Raw genomic sequence first — 18206 nt, 5'->3', positions numbered from 1 at the left:
CACCTAGCCCCCACTGGTCTGGTCGTAGCAGACACCCCCAGCCAGCAGCAGAGAGACGAATAAGGCATGCTTTCCTGTGTAGATGCTATGAGCTGGGGATTCCTGGCACCTCACCCTGCAGGGTTTGATCCCGCAGAGCTGAGTGAATACGAATGAGGCCCTTGGCTGCCCTGGATTTGCCCTGCCAGTATCTCCTGGGGTTTCCATTGAGGTAGACAGTCATACACTCCCTGAAGCTACAAAAAAAAAAAGGCAAAAGCCATAAGAGTTTTCTGAAATTTTTTCCCAAACTACACAGAATGCACTGGTGGGAATATGGTGCCCAGAGACTGAAGAAAACAGTCAAATGTCAGAGGGTGGTGAGAACAGAAAAATGGACACTAAGAAAAAGATTTGAGAACTTCTGTAGTTATGGCTGCCTCTGCGTGCCCATGAGCACCACCAACTCTATCCTGGATTCAAATGAGCAAAGAGCACGGGGGTATCGGGATGCACAGAGTATATAAATGCGTGTGCATATAAAGGCTGGTAAGAAGGACAAGACGTCTACCCCTATGCTATAAAGTCTACAAATGGAAACATGTTCCTGTGCAAGAATCGTTTGCTTTATTGTTTTTACATGTTGGCTCTCCAGATAACTGCTGTTGAGCTAGGTAGGCAAAAGCTTTAATAAAGCAGAAACTATTGCTTTCCTATTTCAGTCCCTGGCCAAAGTGAGTGATTTCTATAGTTCTCCATCCCCCCCAAAGTAGGAGTCAATTGAATAATGACTTATGACCCCAGGCCCCTGCCTTTGAACATGTTCCGTGGCTGGTGGAGGACCGGTTTACCACTGGGGGCCTTGCGTGTCGTTACCGTGGGGGCAGGCCCCATTTCCCTAGAAATAAAGATAGCCCTACTGTGCTTATGCTTGTTGCTGATGAAAACACATTCACAAGGAATTTTTATATCTGTGAAATGAATTCAGAAAATGAAGCTAGACTAATAGTGCTATGTGTCATGCCTAAAATATTGTATCTTAGTGTACCCTAGATGTTACAGAAATGTGAAAGGAGCTGTATGAAAGTGAAATTTTTTTAGATATAAGAAATAATCAAGGACTGATAAAGACACAAGGGACCAGCTGGATGCCTACAGGAGCTGAGATTTACATCAAAGTCGGTGGACAAGGATTAGCCAGATATAATTAGAATAGATTTGACATGTCTACTTCTGTCCAAACAGTTTCAAAAAGGTGGTTTATAATCCCTCCCTAACTCTAACCTTTAACTTTCTAGAACAAAAGTACCCTTTTAAGCGTTTTCTTGGTTGTCTACATTGTCCTGCTCTCCTCTTCATGTCAAGCCTGGGGCCCGAGTCCTTGGCAGTGCGAGGCTTCTGGCATCCTGGCACACACAGTTACTCTTTTCCTTTTCTCTCCTGCAACTCACAAACTTGGTATTTCCTTCTACTGGGAAAAAAGGGCCCCCCTCCTTTGCTGCCTCTGCCTAGCAGACATTGCTCACAACATAGCATCTGCTTTCCTATTGTTGTGCCTTTTGCAAGTGCTGTTCTGCTCTCCTGAATGGCTTCACGCTCCTGGGCCCCCGGGGGCATCCTGCTGAGCCAGGATGGGCTCATTCCAAGCAGGTGCTCACTCCTTCATCTGTTCCTGGGAGCGTGTTGCACATGCGTCGGTCCCAGAGCCTGCCTGCTCCGTACTGAGGCGTCCATTCCCCTACCAGTGTGAGGACTTTCAGGCCTGAGTCCTTACCAGGCTCATCTCCCAATCAGTCGAGCCTGGCACAGAGTAGGTGCACAATTCGTGTTTGTTAAAAGAACATATAGGCATGGCTTGCTTGAATTTCTGGCAGATCAGCTATGTGATTTTGAGTTTTTGACAGTTTTCTAGAAGATAGATGAATGACAATGTTAAAATAAAACTCTAGGTGTAACATGTACTAAAACTGAGTCGACTTGTATGAATGGGTTAAAGAGAGTTGTCCATTCTTATCTAAGCAGCAAACCCTAGATGCACAGCTAGAAAGTAACATGATACTTTAGAAAGTACTGGACAAAGAGGTATTTTATGAATGTTGTTGCTTAAAAACGTGGCTTAATTCCCTTTAAAATGGTTGGATACCACATTTACTAGCTTGTTTGTGGTCCTGCTGCTTCACCAAAAACTGGATGCTATCTATTTTTGTTTTCTTAATGGTTATCAGAGTGTTAATTCACCCCATAAAGAAAAAAAGGTTCTCATAAAGCTTTTGGAAAGATGAGTGGTGGTAAATGAGACAAACCAATGTGCCTGAAGTTTAGGAGAAATTCTTCCTTATCTCTAGAAAGTTAACATAATCAAAGTTAACATAATTGTTAAAGTGCCCGCAAACTTGCTAATATGTTAATTTTGGAAACATTTAACTCCATATTCTAAGGCAACAAACTGCTATGTAAAGTTAGATGATATGTCTTTAAAAACCAACAGATGTATAGACATTGAAAGTGAACATGTAGGTCCTGAGAGGTGATAAGAACAAGGCAGTGGGTCCAAGTAGAGAGAATTCCTAGAAGCTCGGGGTTCTGGGCAGTCTGCTCTCCATGCCTCAGTTTGTCTCGCCCGAGATTGCCTCTGTCATGCAACTCCAATTACCAATGAAAAGGAGGGTGTCCAAAAACGTGTACAAGTTCCATTAACTGTGAAGACGATTGCTGGAACCTTTTGCATCCGATTATAGCTATCTGGGTGACATAAAAAGCATGGCTTGTTTTATGCAGCTGGTTTCAACAGAGGTTTTATTGCCATCTTCCCTTTAACTACACTTAGAATGGCCAGGGCCAATTAGAGAGTAACTACGCTTTCGCTGACGTCATAGGAAGCATACTGGACTGGGTGTCTTGCTGAGTGAGTGGGCCAGGCGGCCTGCCGGCTGCTCTGATGAGGCTCACTGTGGCCGCTGGCTTCACGGATCTCTTTGAGAGGGACTTAACCCTAATTGTCCCTCACCCTCATTGAGGACTGCTCCTCAGGACATTTGCAATTCATACACATCACTTACAGTGTAACACCATAAAGGAGATGCAAGAAATATTGTATTATTTCAACCTTGGGGGATTTCTTTCCTTTCCATGGTTGACATTTTAAATACAGTTGATCCTTGACCAATGCAGGGATCAGGGGTGCTGACCCCTACACAGCTGAAAATCTGTGTATAATTTTCGACTCTCCCAAAACTTAACTACTACTAGCTTAGTGTTGACTAGAAGCCTTACTGATAACGTAAGCAGTTGATTCACACATATTTTGTATGTTATATGTATTATATGCTGTATTCTTATGATAAAGTAAGGTAGAGACAAGAAAATATTTCTTCAAATTGTTGCAAATCTCCCCAAACTTTTCCAATATACTTATTGAAAAAAATCTATGTGTAAATGGACCTGCACCATTCAAATCTGTGTTGGTCAAGGGTCAATTATAATCCACTCACTTCAAATACTTTTGTTAAGAGACTAGACATAAGTTACTAGCCCTAGGTTTCTCAAACTACATAGAGTGGCCAGGCCTCTATGTGGTCATTTTATTTCACATGGACCCGAGCATCCAACTGCGTGTTCCACAAAATGCCATGTCAGAAAACGTGCCTTCTGATCAAACACATTTGGGAAACCTTGAGAAAGACAATGGTAAACCGGCCTCTTTCTGCGGGACTTCTTTGGGCTTGCGTTATTGGAATGTGCACAGGGGCTCACCAGGAAAGGAAGGTGACAGTGCATGCCGAACCTCTGTGGTGCTGGAGCCTTTTTTCCCTAAAGGAGACAATCCCACAAGCCTAGTGTTGGGCAGAGCACAGTACAGAACCATTGCCTTGTCATTCTGAGAGGATGTGGTGACATCCAATGACATTCTGCACGTCTGTGGCGTGCATGTGTGTAAGCATCACAAGAAATACGGACTCCAACTGCAAACTCACTTTCGGTCATAAGGGGTCATTGAAAAGGCTCAATCCAGTCCTCAATCCAGGATTTGTGGAGCACTGCTGATCTATTTAACAAAGGTCTTTAAAATTCTAAGGACGTGGCTTTTTGTCCCTCATTTCACAAATACACAAGGCAGAAATGATGGGAAAAGGCATCGTATGTGTGTGTGTGTGTGTGTGTGCACGTGTCTATAAACAAATACATCACATATGCAGTGCTTATCATTTATAATGTATATGCTTGTATGTATCTACATCAAACTTTAACATAAAATATTTCTTAAAGTAAGCATTCTTACACAACAAGATTCTAAACTTCAGCTTTTTTTTAAGAGGTGGACGAGCCATATAAATAACTTAGTTGAGGTCTGTAGCAAGGAAAGAACACGTCAATTTCCAACCACAAGCTAGTGGTAGATTCAAGACTAGATCCAACTCCATGGACCCTTTGTTTGTGTTGAATAATTAGGGGCCTAACTGATGCTCTATGGTGAGGAGTTAGAGCTTTGCACCGCTGCTTGACACTACCAAGCTAATCTCTTTCATCTGGATAAGCCCCCAGGGCCCTACCCCACTATTTGTTCTGGGCTTCAGTTTCCAACCCACCCCTGCACTGCCTGCCACCTCAGTCACCCTCACAGTCTTTGAAGTCCCCGTGCAAATGTTCCCCCACCCCTGCCTTCTGCAGTAGTGATAACTAGAAGCACTTTCTGTCCTTAGAGATTCTCTTGTACTTTATCTGTCCCCCACTTACCAGACATCTCTCTCTATCTTGTATTTAGTTCCTTACAAACCGATTTTATCCCTCCTACTGGACACTAAACTCCTCGAGGGTAAGACCTGTGTCAGACTTATTTTTAATTCCCTAAGCATCTATCACAGTTCCTGGAATGCTGTAGATCCTCAATAAATATTCATTGGATGAAGGAATGAATAATGCACAAACATCACGGTCAGGAAAATCTTTGTGGCTATTTGTCATTTTCAATAATGAAACCACCATATCTTTAAGATGGATTGGTTCCTAAATAAAGCTGTAATTTCCTAAGCAGAGTGGATTCTGATCCTGATTTGTGAAAGACAACAACCACGTTGTTTAACGTTGTTAAAGTGTAAAAGCCAGGAAGAATTTTATGCTTGACAACTGCTCGCTCGCGCTCTCTCTTTTGGTAACAGATGTCAACCTCGGTTAGATTCAATTCAACTTATTAGTGCATGGCTTTTAGCCAAAAGCAATTCACATTTGCAGAAGTGTACTATCACATATGTCTTAATAACAGAAATGTGTTTTTAAAAAAATGTATGTGATAAGTCACATATGGTAGAAGAAATCTGTACATCTCTCAGGCCTTCTTGTCACAATGAAAGCTTGGAGATAATTGCCTCAGAACATTAACATACAAGTAAAAGTCTCCCTGACACATTAAAGAGCCACAGTTTGAACACACTAATCAAGCTTTGATACCAGCATAGTTCCAATAGACTGCGAAACACGCTGGCATCTCTTGTCCTGATCACTGATCTTAACAACATTCAATTTTGATTCTTACCCTCAGAGGTAATCTTTAATGTTTCAAGGTAAAGTCATTAGTGTATCCAGGTATATTATATGCTTATATTCACTAAGTATATATATTTAATTTCTCCTTTGTATGGAGTGTAATTAATGTGTACCACAGTCTCCCTATGGTGATGAAAGAAGCTTACAACCATAAAGGTATTAAAAATAAATTGAACAAGTGGTTGAGAAATAGGGAGGAGGTAGTGAACCTTTAGAGGGGAAAATACACAAACTAAAGGAATATTGTGAATCATTTGCCATCACTGAATGAAAGCTTACTTAGCTTTAGTTAGATCTTGGGGAGCAAGAGAATCATAGAAAATGCATATGCCTTTTGCAATATATCCATCTACACCCAATATATTTACTGGTTTCTGAGGCATCACCACCCCATCAATGGATCTCATACCCACAACGATTTTTTTTAAATAGCGAATTAGGAGTGGCCTCTTTGCTCTGAATGAGAATTAGGTGGTACATCAGCTCCAGAAAGTCCAGGACACCTGACAAGGGCTCAGTAAATACCTATTTAATGTTTTAGAGGACAAAAAAAAAAAAAAGACAGGGTTGATAGTTTAGCTTTCAGAGTCATGGAAAAGCTTACATCTCTGACTTTCACTACCTGCCATCTGGAGCGGGGGTCAGCAAGCTTTTTCTGTAAGGGTCCAGAGAGTAAATATTTCTGGGCTTGTGGGTTGTATAGTCTGTCACAACCACTCAACTCTTCCACAGCCGCAGTAAAGGAGCCAGAGACAATATGGAAACAAATGAGTGTAGCTGGGTGCCAGCCTTTTTTTAGACACTGAGATTTGAATCTCATATAATTTTCACATGTCACAGAAGAGTCTTCTTTTGATTTTTTCCCAACCATGTGTCAAACTGTACCAGAGGATGACAGCCAATCACACATGTGATCATCTTCACCAATCTGTGTTCGCTCTTTAGTTGTAAATGCCTCCAGACCTCTATTTTTCCAGCAAGACTGTACACACTTTCCATTGTGTGTTCAAACAATCAAATGTTAATTCTTACATACAAGATCAAGCCGGTAACTGGTCAGAAGCAAAGTGACTAGAATAAACCAAAGCAGTGCGTGAACATTTTACATGCGGCGTGAGTGAAGAATAAGAAACGAGATGACTTGGGCAGTTACAATACGCAAGGGCTCAGTGAACACCTATTCAATGTTTTAAAGGACCAAAAAAGTCGTTTGGATCTGACAGTCTACTGCTGCCGAGTCACCAGTCTTATGCCTCCAGGCCAGGTTACAGGAAGGACTGTAGTTGGGATGTGTCCAATTTGTTTACTTGTTTGTTCATCCAGAAAACACGTATAGAACTTTTCCTGTATTCGGGGTCCCAGTGGACTGTGCATAACTGAAAATCTCTGTCAGACATCAGGAATAGAAAGAAGCCTACTATACACAAAACCTTTAAAAACTCGGCTTCTGCTCTACTGTCAGGCAGTGTAATTGCACTATGCTCTGGAATTTCTGCCCCTGAACTGAGGTCTTGAAGAGGCCTGTCTTCTCAAAGTGCCCGGATGGTTGTGGCTGGATGAGCAAGCTACCTATCAAGAGCTCAAATGCAACAGGACACCCAAACTCACCTGTGAGAACAGCATCTGATTTAACTAGAGGACAATTCTAAACATCTCCCATCTGATTGTGACTTAGGCTTATTACTAAACAGATTTTCAAATGTATTTACAAGTAAAAAGCTCCATATTCAACTATTAATGCTTTGACTCTTTTAGCTTTCCTGTTTTCTCTTTCTAATATTCCTTAAAATGCTAGACATTAGATAGAGTCTGGACTGTGAATCAACAAGAGCTCAGTAAGGAAACCTGGTTATCTGTAGGGTTGAGCCCTCTCAAGTTACAGAGAGAAAACTGGCCCTATTTACAGTTCATTAGAATATGATTAAATGCAGCCTGGCACCAGGCCAAAGGCGGAGCTTGGAACTCCCGTCCTATTGCAAGGGCTTGAACTTTGAGATGCCTGTGTCTGTGAGGACCTGGGTTTACACCCCTCCACCCTTGCCCCATCCCTTGTGACCTGGGGCTCATGTCTGCACATGGGTGGGCTGGAGGGAGGGGTGCAGTCATACTAGGAGAAAGACAAGCACTAATGGCCCACCCAGCGACTGAAGTCCTGGCCTTAGCCTCATTAGCACCATCCTCTAGCCCATGGGGCTCACCTGCCACGGCTCCAAGTACAGAAGCCTTCCGGGTATAGATGAAAAGAAATCAGGTTGCAGAAATTTCAACCCCCACCAACTAGACAAAAACTCAGCTACTCAAAATGCTCCCATAGGACAACTACAGCATAATACATCTGCAGACTACACATACGCCCTCAGAGGGGACAGAAGCCTGAGAAGGGACATTCTGCGGCCTGAGAAAAATGAAATTTAAGGACAAAGTACTTGAAGCCTTTTGGAAAAATGAATTAGCGCTTGAATTTATAGGTGTCCTAAGCACTCCCCTGGTGACTTGGAAAAGTTAATTCTTTTATGAAACACAAGCAGCCTTCTTGCCCCTGGCATTAGCTGATCCATTCTCCCAAAAATGATTACAAGTCAATGCACTCCCCAGTTCTGCATTGGGCACCCACTATATGGAAGCTGGCTGATGTAAATTATCATGTAGTTCCTAGAGATGTGATATTCCCAGACCTATAGTAATCCAGCCAATAGAGCAGGTCTTCCCTAGGCCACATGGCTGGCAGGACTGGTATGTACCACAATACTGCAGTCAGATGTCACAAACCCAAATGACAAGACAGACATCCTTAATTTTAAAGTCTCCCTTCTGGAAGAGACAGGATGTCTAAGATGTACTGTATTTAAAACAGTGCTGTGCTGCTTGTTTATAATTTAAGAGTGTCCCATAAAATGCCTTGAAAATTGCTCGCTGTTAGCCAGGAAGAAACTTTCATTAAAAATATTTTTATGAGCTTTTCATTAACAGAGGAAAGAGGCCTTGATGCCGAGGTGCCAAACCTCCCCACGTGCTGGAAATCGCCTGGCACATTTTCAGCCATTTACATCTCTGTCATAGGTCCAACGTTTGCAATTAAAAAATATAATCTTTTTAGCATGTGCAAAACCCAAAGGCTTGAAGCACTCTGCATTGAACATGATTATACTAGTATTTGGCAGCTATTCATGGATGGCACATATTAATTTATATCAACTGGGCACAACTCAGGCACTTTCTCATCAGGACCACAGGAGAAAAGAAAAGCTGGTCCCTGCTCACTGGAGGTACTTTTTTATTTGCTTGTTTTGTTTTTGTTCTTAGACAGAGATTAACTCAAAATCCAAGGTCTCTTTTATGACTTTTTTTTCCCACATGTGTGAAGTCTGTTCAAATTAAAATTTCCAACAAATAAAAAAATAACTTACTTCACAGGATTATTCTTAGGTTTTGCCTTTTCAACAGCCTGTAAACAGAAGAAAAAAATGCAATTAGACCACATTAGCAGGCGTAATCTTTGCAACAAGTTACCAAAACAATAAGCAATATAAAATGCTCTTCACAAACGTAAGGAGCTAACCAAAGCAGGCTGCAGACGCAAAAAGCAATTTTCCTCTCCTGGGGAAGGCGGTTACCTGTCCATGAGCAGCTTACAGGCACAGCTGCGGGCAAGTTCAGCAGGGCCCATACACGGGGACCCTCGGGGTCACAGCTCCATCCCCCGCCCCCACCTTTCACTCTAAGCTTACCCCCAGGGTGGGCCTGCTTGGGTTGTTGTGAAAGGGTGGGGAGGTAGGTGCCAAAGGAAGGCCATGGGCGTAGGCTTGGATTTTGACATTTGTGATAGGGAACCATTTCCCCTGCCTCACAGTTGACACCTGGCTGCACCTGCATGGTGACAGAAAGGCCACAGTGTCCATTTCTAAAATCATTTTTATTAGCAGACATCACAAAAGCGCAAGGGATGACCGGCTGCTCGGATCAATTTCCTCCAGTGGAACCTTTAAGAAAACACACACCAAATCATCAAAATGAGGAAATCTCTGGCCCTCTCGGCCTGCGCTGCCTTAGACATGGAGCCTGGTTCCAGTTTATTGCTGAAGCCATTGATCTGTGTACAGTCCATTTATCATTCATGAAAAGAGGTAGTGATCTTCACAGTATATTAGAAGAAACAACTCAGATCATCTGTCAACAGCCTTCTTATTTCTGTTTCCTTCTCCACAGGGATTGCATCTCCTTCGATTCTTCTGGAATTAAAATGTTGCTAAGCAACACAGCTGGGGGCGCTGATGGCAGAATGGCTACAGTCTATCAAACTGTTTAAGCACCTGGAGGGTTTTAGTGCTGATTTTTTCATACTTCTGTAGCATAATTATGTAATCAGAACCAAACCCTAGACTTTTGCAGGCTATAGAAATAACATTTCAGATGGAGACCATGGGAGCAGTGGTTTGGCAACCTTGCGTTTTTAAGACTCTTAAAAAGTACTTACTTGGAGACCTTTCTATCTGTGAATCCTGGAGGTGGGTGAGGGCCAGGAGATGGAGAGAACAGTGCTGGAAACTGGGATGCAGCAGCAGCCACGTGAAACAGAGGCGATTGATAATCTAACATTAAGCATACTGAACCCAATGCACTTCTTCAAAGCCATGTTTTAAAAAATAAATGAGGTACATCCTAAGTTTAGACATCAGTGGTAGAAATCCAAGTCCTTCTTGTCTATTAAGACTCAAGTTCTGTTGCTAGATAAATACTCATTAATATTTGGGCACTTTCTTTGGCTCGGTAGGCAAAAATCCTTTTGTCACCATCTGTGCCTGAAAATGAGTTTTGGCAAGTGGTGGAAAAGCAAGAAAGCTAGAGAATGAGGTAACAGGTGAAAATAATAAAACAAGGAATATGTATCTGGCTGGCCGAAGGCATGTCTCACGTGTTTTAGGGACATGAATGCCTGTCACTGAACAGTCCCTGGGAGGATGCTGGTGAGGAGCCGAGGCTCGGGCAGAGACCTTCCTGTGGTGCCGCACCGGGTCTTCATGCCCACACACCCCACCCACGGATGCCTGCATTTCCTACCACCTTTTCTCCCCCAGTCCTGGCCAGTTTGGAAGAAGATATGGTTGTGGGCTGAAGACCTGTCATTGTGGAAATCACACGAACCCACTTTTCCCAATCCCTTAAAATCCAAACAAGTCTGTCCTCGAAGAAGACTTAGGTTATCACAGAGCAGCAGGCCTGGTGTTCGAGGGGCTCTCTTTTGAAGCATGCCGGGTATACTAGTAGCGCAGGCCACTGGCGGAAGACAGGGAGGGGACAAATCAAAGTGATACCGCTTAACCCAGCTCTGATTCTGCAACATGCTGTTGAAAACACCCTCTCTTCCCTAGGTTTTGGGACTGCGAATTAGACCCAGTTATTTTTCTCTGATGGGGAGGAATGTAATCATGTTCAAGGCCAGTTTCTTTGAAACATACATCCTTTTATACAGCTGTTACAGGAAAATAACTTAATCCAAATTAACGTTTTCTAGGTTGCTTGGTTATTGACTGAAAATATCTATGCCGAGAGGTTCTCTTTTCTTCAGACATTGACTAGGGCATCATGCCGGAATCCCGGCAGCTCTAGTCAGATGTGCTCATGCCATCCTCCCGTGCGCTCGTTGTCTTTAATCTCTAAGCTAACTGGTCTGAGGGAGTCCCCACCAGACAAGAGACACAGCTCACAATTTGTGCCCTGCACTTCCACTGTAATTTGATGCTGTTTCAAGCATGCTATAAGGAATTACTCAACTGAGACTTTAATGAAAAGTTAAGCAAATTATTTGGGTGCTATATATATATATATATATATATATATATATATATATATATATATATACCATTAAGGTATAAGAATTAGTCTGCAAAATTTGCAAGGAGAAAACTCTTTTGGAATGATGGGACATGAAAGACAATCCTAAGTTCCAGATACATGTGCCAGAACGCGAGCTGCCCTGCAAAGGGCGGGGAATCAACATGAAATGATCTAGTGTAATTCACCAAGCTTTAGGAGGGTTGCATATGGGGATTACAGCTAATTTTGCGTTCAAAAACACACATTGAAGTAATTTAAACTGATTGGAAAATGGAGGCTAGATAGTCAACACTTCTGCTGCTTTGATTTGTCACATCTATATGCTTTTAAAACCTATATTCTACTTATTTTGTGGCACAGTTCCCTAACATGATAGTTAGCTTGCCATTAAGGAAGCTGTAGTATAAGAAAGGATGATCGAATAAATTAAAATGTTAAAAACTATACTCCCATATGGTGTGACGAGAGGCAGTGGTCTATAGCAGAGAGAGTGATGAGCTAGAAATCCAGACACCAGGGCTCTACTCCCAGCTTTGCCATTTGCCATCATCATGACACTAGCAAGGTGGCTAATGCCTCTGAGCCTCAGTTTCCTCCTTTGACAAACAAAGATCTTTGCTCCTGCCCTGTTGGCTTCAACAGTGGTCATGAGTAGCCAACCTCCACGACTGAGCTCTAGGAATTGCAGCGTGCCAAGCAGATGCGGCACATCTGGATTGGGGCTGCTTCTCCATCAGGCGTCTGAGCATCAGCTGTTATGGCTGGAGTTTCGGGCTTCCTGACCAGTGACCCCACGCAGTTATTCCAGCGAGGACTATCGGAGCCACTCTGTTCCTCCCTGCACGGCAGGAGTATTTCGAACCCAACAGGCCTAGCCCAGCAGGGAGGGCCTATCCCCCTCACAGGCCTGGGGGCCGCTGCTGCTGGGAGGGCCATCAGGGTACCTGAGGCGCTGTGGGGGCGTGGGTGCATGTGCACACACTCACCCCCCCACGCCCGTCCACTTGCAGGCCTAGGAAGGGCCCTCTTTCCCATATAGAATCCCAGCAGTACGGGGTTCGGAGAGTTTCCCCCACGGTGCCTCTCGTACCTCCCACCATCAGGAGGGCTCTTCACTTTGTCAAGGACACTGGGCCCTGAGGTCGGGAAGCCCTGAGGCGGCTACCCTAGGTGAGCCTCCTCGGTGATACGGCATCTTGAGAAAATTACATGCCCAGGGAGAAGGCACTTCTCTCTTTCCTAGGAGTGTTTATGAGCCGCTGCTTCTCTCATCACCAGCATGGCACCACTCGTGGTATCCTGCTAAGCAGCAAATTTCTTTCCTCAGGAGGGATGATGTGGCTAAGGACATGCTCAGAGTTGCTCACTCATTAAATCTGTCTTCCTAAAGATAAGAAGGACCCTGTCTTTCTGATACATAGAAAATCCTTTCGCTGCACTGCAGCTGAAGTGACTCAGGGACCATACTGAATTATGTGAACCATAAAAGGTAGAGCTCTCATGACAAATAGAAAGAAGGAAAGAAAGAACAAGGGAGGAAAGAAAGTGGCTGGCTTTGGGGCCCCATCCTCCATGGCTTGCCTAACATCATTGTTTCTTAGGGAGAAAAGGCTACATACAAGGCACTTAGAAAACTTACAGGAACTTCTATATACAGATTAAACTTCTTAAAAATTCTTTGAGAAGGTAATTCTGTCCCAGGGATTATATATCACTCACTAATTCTAGTCCAGTAGACATGTAGACTATGTCTTTTAAAAAAATTAGAGAAGTTTTGGGGGCTTTTAAGAAGCATCCCCTGAACAGTCATGCCCAGACTTATGACAATGCCCCCACCCCCAGCCCCTCCCCAGAGATTTACAGGAAACAAACTCAATGCAATACACTCCCTGTTTGTTGAGACAGTCGAAGTGAGAACTCAGATGGCCTACAGACATTGCAGCGCGGGACTCATTTTACAAGGCTACACGTTCAGGGGCTGCTCCGTCCATCCGTAATCAGTGATCATGCTATCAGTCAAGCATGAAATGTGACTCCATTAGCAGTGTTCTATATGGCTTTTATATTTCCTGCCTGTATGGCTTTTTCCCAGCATCCTCCTAGCAGATACACCCAAGCTAGGTCTATACCATACATTTCTTGATAAAAAGTACAAAGTTGATCATTCAGACAATTTCAAATAACTGGGTATCAGGCATTATGGAAACAAGACAGAACAATTGTTTGCATTGGTTTTCTGTTTCTGTGTTTTGTTTTGTTTTTATTTTTCATGGGGCTGTCCTGTGAGGCACAGCCATACCTCAAGCTAGAGGCATGTATTGGTAAATTTCATTGATTGCCTGAGTTCAGAAGAGAAACTCCTATTAACAAATGAACACATCATTAGGGTATTCAGATGGTCTAAAATCAATACCTACAGAATTGATTAAATCAATTAAAGAGACATATACTGAGAACACTTGCCCAAATATAAAAATGAATTGCTTAATTACAGCACTTAAATAGATTTCACTGGAATGAATACAACAGTAAGAGGCTTATATTATATCCTATAGGCTGGGGTTTCAGCTGGCAGCACACATGCACAGCCAGGATGGCAGATGAAGAGGAGAAAATGTCACTCAGCATTTTGCAACACCTGGATGCCTGCCTGAATTTCTGACTGTACATCCAGGGATTGAAATCTTGAGGAAAGTATCACCCACCGGATGGGTACCCAGAAGGCAATGAGGAAGCGTCCTGTATGTGAACTCTGAAGCTGCGCGGAACGAAAACACGTTCCCTATCCCTAGCGTACTGAGCTGCTCCTGTTTTAATTTCATTCTCTGTTTTCTATGTACATAGGAAGGAGGCCTGTGCTAGGCACAACAGGGGCAGGAATCGAATTCTGACAGGCAGAGACTGGAGGCAATTTGTTCCAGGTGGCAGGAACTGTGCCTTGCACCTAAGAGTCACTTGATAAACATCAACTGAATAAAGGAATCGGGGATGACTGTGGGCTCTGGGAGGCCTGAGTACCGCTCTGGGTATGAAAGAGTGCCAGAGGGTCCCAAGCTCTATGTGGAGGGAAAAGGAGGGCTCCGAAGGAAAAGCTGAACTCCAGGACCACATGCGTCTGGATCCATCTGGCACCTGCACGAGGCGCTTGTTCACACCCAAGGTGTGACAGCGAATTTCCCATCTGTTTGCTGCCAGAAGGCTGTGCCTCCCAGACCCCTCCTGCAGCTATGGCCTAGCTTGGTCCTAACCACCTCTCACCTGGACAGCTGCCACTGCCTCTTCAATGGCCTGCTGGTCTCCCTATTCTTACCCTGTTTCAGGCTCCACTTCAGTCATGTCACTCTTGTTCTCAGAGTCCTCTCTGGCTTCCCACTGCTCACTGAATTACTTATCAACTTGACACCCTGCCCATGCCAGCTGAACAGTGGCCTTGATGCCGGGGTTCTTGTTTGCGGAGCTAAAGAATGAGCGTCATAAACAGTCAAGGTAGGAGAGCAAGGTACAGGCTTTTATTTAGAGATAAAGTGAAAGGACAGAGCTCCTGGCTCACGCCAGGAGGGGACAAGAGAGTCCGTAGTGGTGCGTTGTCTAGGGGGTTTTATAGGCAGCTGAGGACTTTTTGAGAACATGAAAAAACTTCGGGGTGTGGACTTGTTAAGTGGTCCCTTAACACAAGCAACTTCTGAGATACCAGCATGTTGGTCTGGGGGCATATGAAACAAGGCCACCTGCTCAGCCCCCAAGGTAGCCTGAGGTATTGTTTGCTAAAGAGTAAGTGAAGAATTTCTAATGTCTTAACTTCTTGAGTATTAAAATGCAATCTTATCTTTAAGGTGGAATCCTTCCCGCCTTTTACTGTGTTGTTTATGCCTGGGCTTACTTGCTAAATTAGTTGCCCAGCTTGCAAAATCACTTCATCAGATCTGAAGGAGGAAAGACAGCACAGAGGCCTGGGCCTTTTAGCATGCTAAAGTGAGCCTTACACGTGATTATAAATGGTTAGCATAATAAAACATGTGCTGCTCTTCTTTATCTGGAGAACATTAACTGATTTCACTGAAGAATGATTCTAGAACTCTATGTTTAACATAGAGTTTTAGCAGGGGGTTTCCTTGCATGTAGTTACATTGCTCTGACTGCAGATATCTCACCCTGCCCCCTCTGGAGGCCCTCACCCTACTCTGACTACATCCACGTTCCTGTCTCAGCCTCATAGCCCAACCTACTCGTCCCTGCATGTGTATTTCACTCACGAGGCAACCAGTTGGAGTTTTTCATGTGTCTGGCCTGAAGATGATGGGATAACAGGATTTAGAGGTGCAGGTGCTCCATTAAGGCTCGTTCCCTTTGGTCTGGGCTATTTTGCTGGACAGCAAGATCCTTTAGCATGAGCCATTTGTCAATGGGCAGTTTTGTTTATGACTAAAGGTCAGGCATATTGTAACAATGAAAAATGCACCGTCTTTGGTGAAGAAGCACATTTCACCCAGAAGAGTCATCTGTTGACACTAATCATTCTCTAAGTGGAATAAATATGGAATAAATATGGTGATACCAGGCAGAGCATCTCCATATTGGCTGGGGTTGTTAGTTCTCCCCATTAGAAGGGCCAAAGTAAGTAGCACTCAGTTACTCTGTCCCCCTACGGTTTGTGGATTTGAAAATTCAATTTTCTTTCTCCAGCCAATCTGAGCCCTCTTGCCTCTGGTGCTAAGGGGGGGGCACCCCTCACTAAATGACATGTGTCCTTTGGTGGGAGATAACCGACACAGAATAGAGGTTCTCTCCCTACCCTATGTAAGAGGAAAATGGGAAGAGCAGGTATTCAATGGTCAAAGTATTCCAAAACCTACATGGGAGCAAACACTGATGATGTAACTTTAGCGTTTGCAGGCTTACACTCTGAACACATCCCAGTGTGGGTGAGGATGCCACACCCACCTTCATCTATGTGTCTGCATTAGAAAACCCAGTAGTCCACCACCTGTGTTTCTCCTTCACTTTCACCCTATTACCACACTCACCACACTTCTCACACCAGATGGGTGTGGGGTTTTCCCCTCCCAAGCAATTTTCTGCAACACCAACTGGGTGTCCTACAATTTAACTCAATTCTGTCACTATCTACCTGGAGACAGCATCAGATCCTACAGGCTGAGGGCTCAGTCCCGTGAGACTCCCCCCCTTCCAACTCCAGATCACAAGGCCTGGTTGTCACCTGTGTGTCAGACCCATCTGCTATAATTCAGAGGCTCCCATGACCCCCTCCTCAGCTTTGATTAATTTTCTAGAGCAGCTCACAGATCTCAGGAAGACAGTTACTCACATCCACCAGTTTATTAGAGGACATGATAAAGGAGACAGAGGAACAGCCTGATGAAGATACATAGGGTGAGGTCTTGGGTGGGGGTGGGGGGTCCCAAGTCTAGGAGTTTCTGTCCCTGTGGAGTTGGAGTTTGTCACCCTACCAACATGGATTTGTTCACCCACCTGGAAACTCTCCGAAACCCATACTATTGGGATTTTATGTAGGCTTCTTCACATAGGCATGACTAGTTACTAATTTAATTTCCAGTCCCTCTCCCCTCGCCAGAGCAGTGGGGATGAGGGGGCAGGGCTGAAAGCTCTAAGCTTGTAATCATGGCTTGGTCTTCCTGGTGAGTAGCCCCCGTTCAGGAATCCACCCAGCGTTGCCTCATTGGAACAAAAGACACTGCTAGCATCCAGGAAACGCCAAGAGATCTAGGACCCTGTGTCAGCAACCAGGGTCAAAGACCAAGTATTAGAGCAAAGATGCTCTTCATCTCTTCATTTAGGAAATTATAAGGGCTTTAGGGGCTCTGTGCCAGGAACCGCGGGCGGAGACCAATACATATATTTTCTATTATCTCATAATACCAAATCCATCTAGCTTTGTCCCACCTCTGTGTCATTACTGGCAAAATTAGGCAGCTGGAGTAAAGACTCCCTGTGGTCATTTTAAGACATGGTAGTCTATAGTTTGATATACACACAAGAATTCTAGCATATATATATATATATATATATATATATAATACATAAAATATATTCAGGGCTAAATATGGCACCTGAGTCTACCACCATTAGCAAAAAAAGAAAAGGATTTATCAGCAAGTATATGAATGTTTACATCTAATGTTTCAAAGACTCCTATGAAGTACTCTGTGAAATATAAGTCATGTCAGTCCATACATTTTGGGATGTCTGCTGCTTTTATCTGCCCATCCAGTTGAATTTTGAATGGTGAATCTTGGATTGGTAGCTACTCTTCTGTCTGCTCACAATGCTTATCCTCTTTGCTCTTGCTACATAAATAGGAAAAAATAAACAGAGCTGTTTAAGAATGAGACAGGTTCTGTTTTCCATTCTGGACAAGGTCCTGGGTGTTGGCAGCCTGCCTGGCAACTTTTGCAGTAGACGGCAGATATTTGGGGGTCAGAACAAAGCATTCCTGAGCCCTAAACCAAACTTCAGTAAATTTTTCAAAGCTACCATATAAATTTCAGAGTTTTCCATTTTCAGTTTGACAAAGTGTTTTATTTACCAGCTTTTGTTGGAGATCTTCAAATTGCTCTATATATGCTAGAACCTTGATAAAACTCCAGACTTGGAAACTTCTAATAAACTTTGGTACACATGGCACATGGCCCAGGGTTTCTTAGCGAATGATTCCAACCCAGAATCTCCAGGCTCCAACCATGGATTTGGGACCCAAATTTGGGTGGTGAGGGGCCTAAGAAAAAGAACATGTTTGGCCCAAACAAGGGCTGGGGGGAGAGTGGAGAGAGGACCAATGCTGTCCAGTCACCTCCTCCCTGCTAGGGGCAGAG

At 43.8% G+C, this 18206-nt stretch overlaps 1 protein-coding gene across 4 annotated transcripts in view; it reads right to left on the bottom strand.

The window, feature by feature from the left end:
- The window catches only part of AFF2 (ALF transcription elongation factor 2), a 438865-nt gene that overhangs the window by 71689 nt on the left and 348970 nt on the right, over positions 1-18206 (bottom strand). For all 4 annotated transcript variants that reach the window (XM_017639874.3, XM_017639876.3, XM_017639875.3 and 1 more), the window contains one exon: positions 8928-8965. In XM_017639874.3, the coding sequence (XP_017495363.2) occupies positions 8928-8965 (38 nt within the window). The remainder of the gene's footprint in view (positions 1-8927; positions 8966-18206) is intronic.

This window comes from Manis javanica, chromosome X (assembly GCF_040802235.1).
Source record: "Manis javanica isolate MJ-LG chromosome X, MJ_LKY, whole genome shotgun sequence".
Taxonomy (NCBI): domain Eukaryota; kingdom Metazoa; phylum Chordata; class Mammalia; order Pholidota; family Manidae; genus Manis; species Manis javanica.
This window is presented reverse-complemented; position numbering and strand designations above follow the sequence as displayed.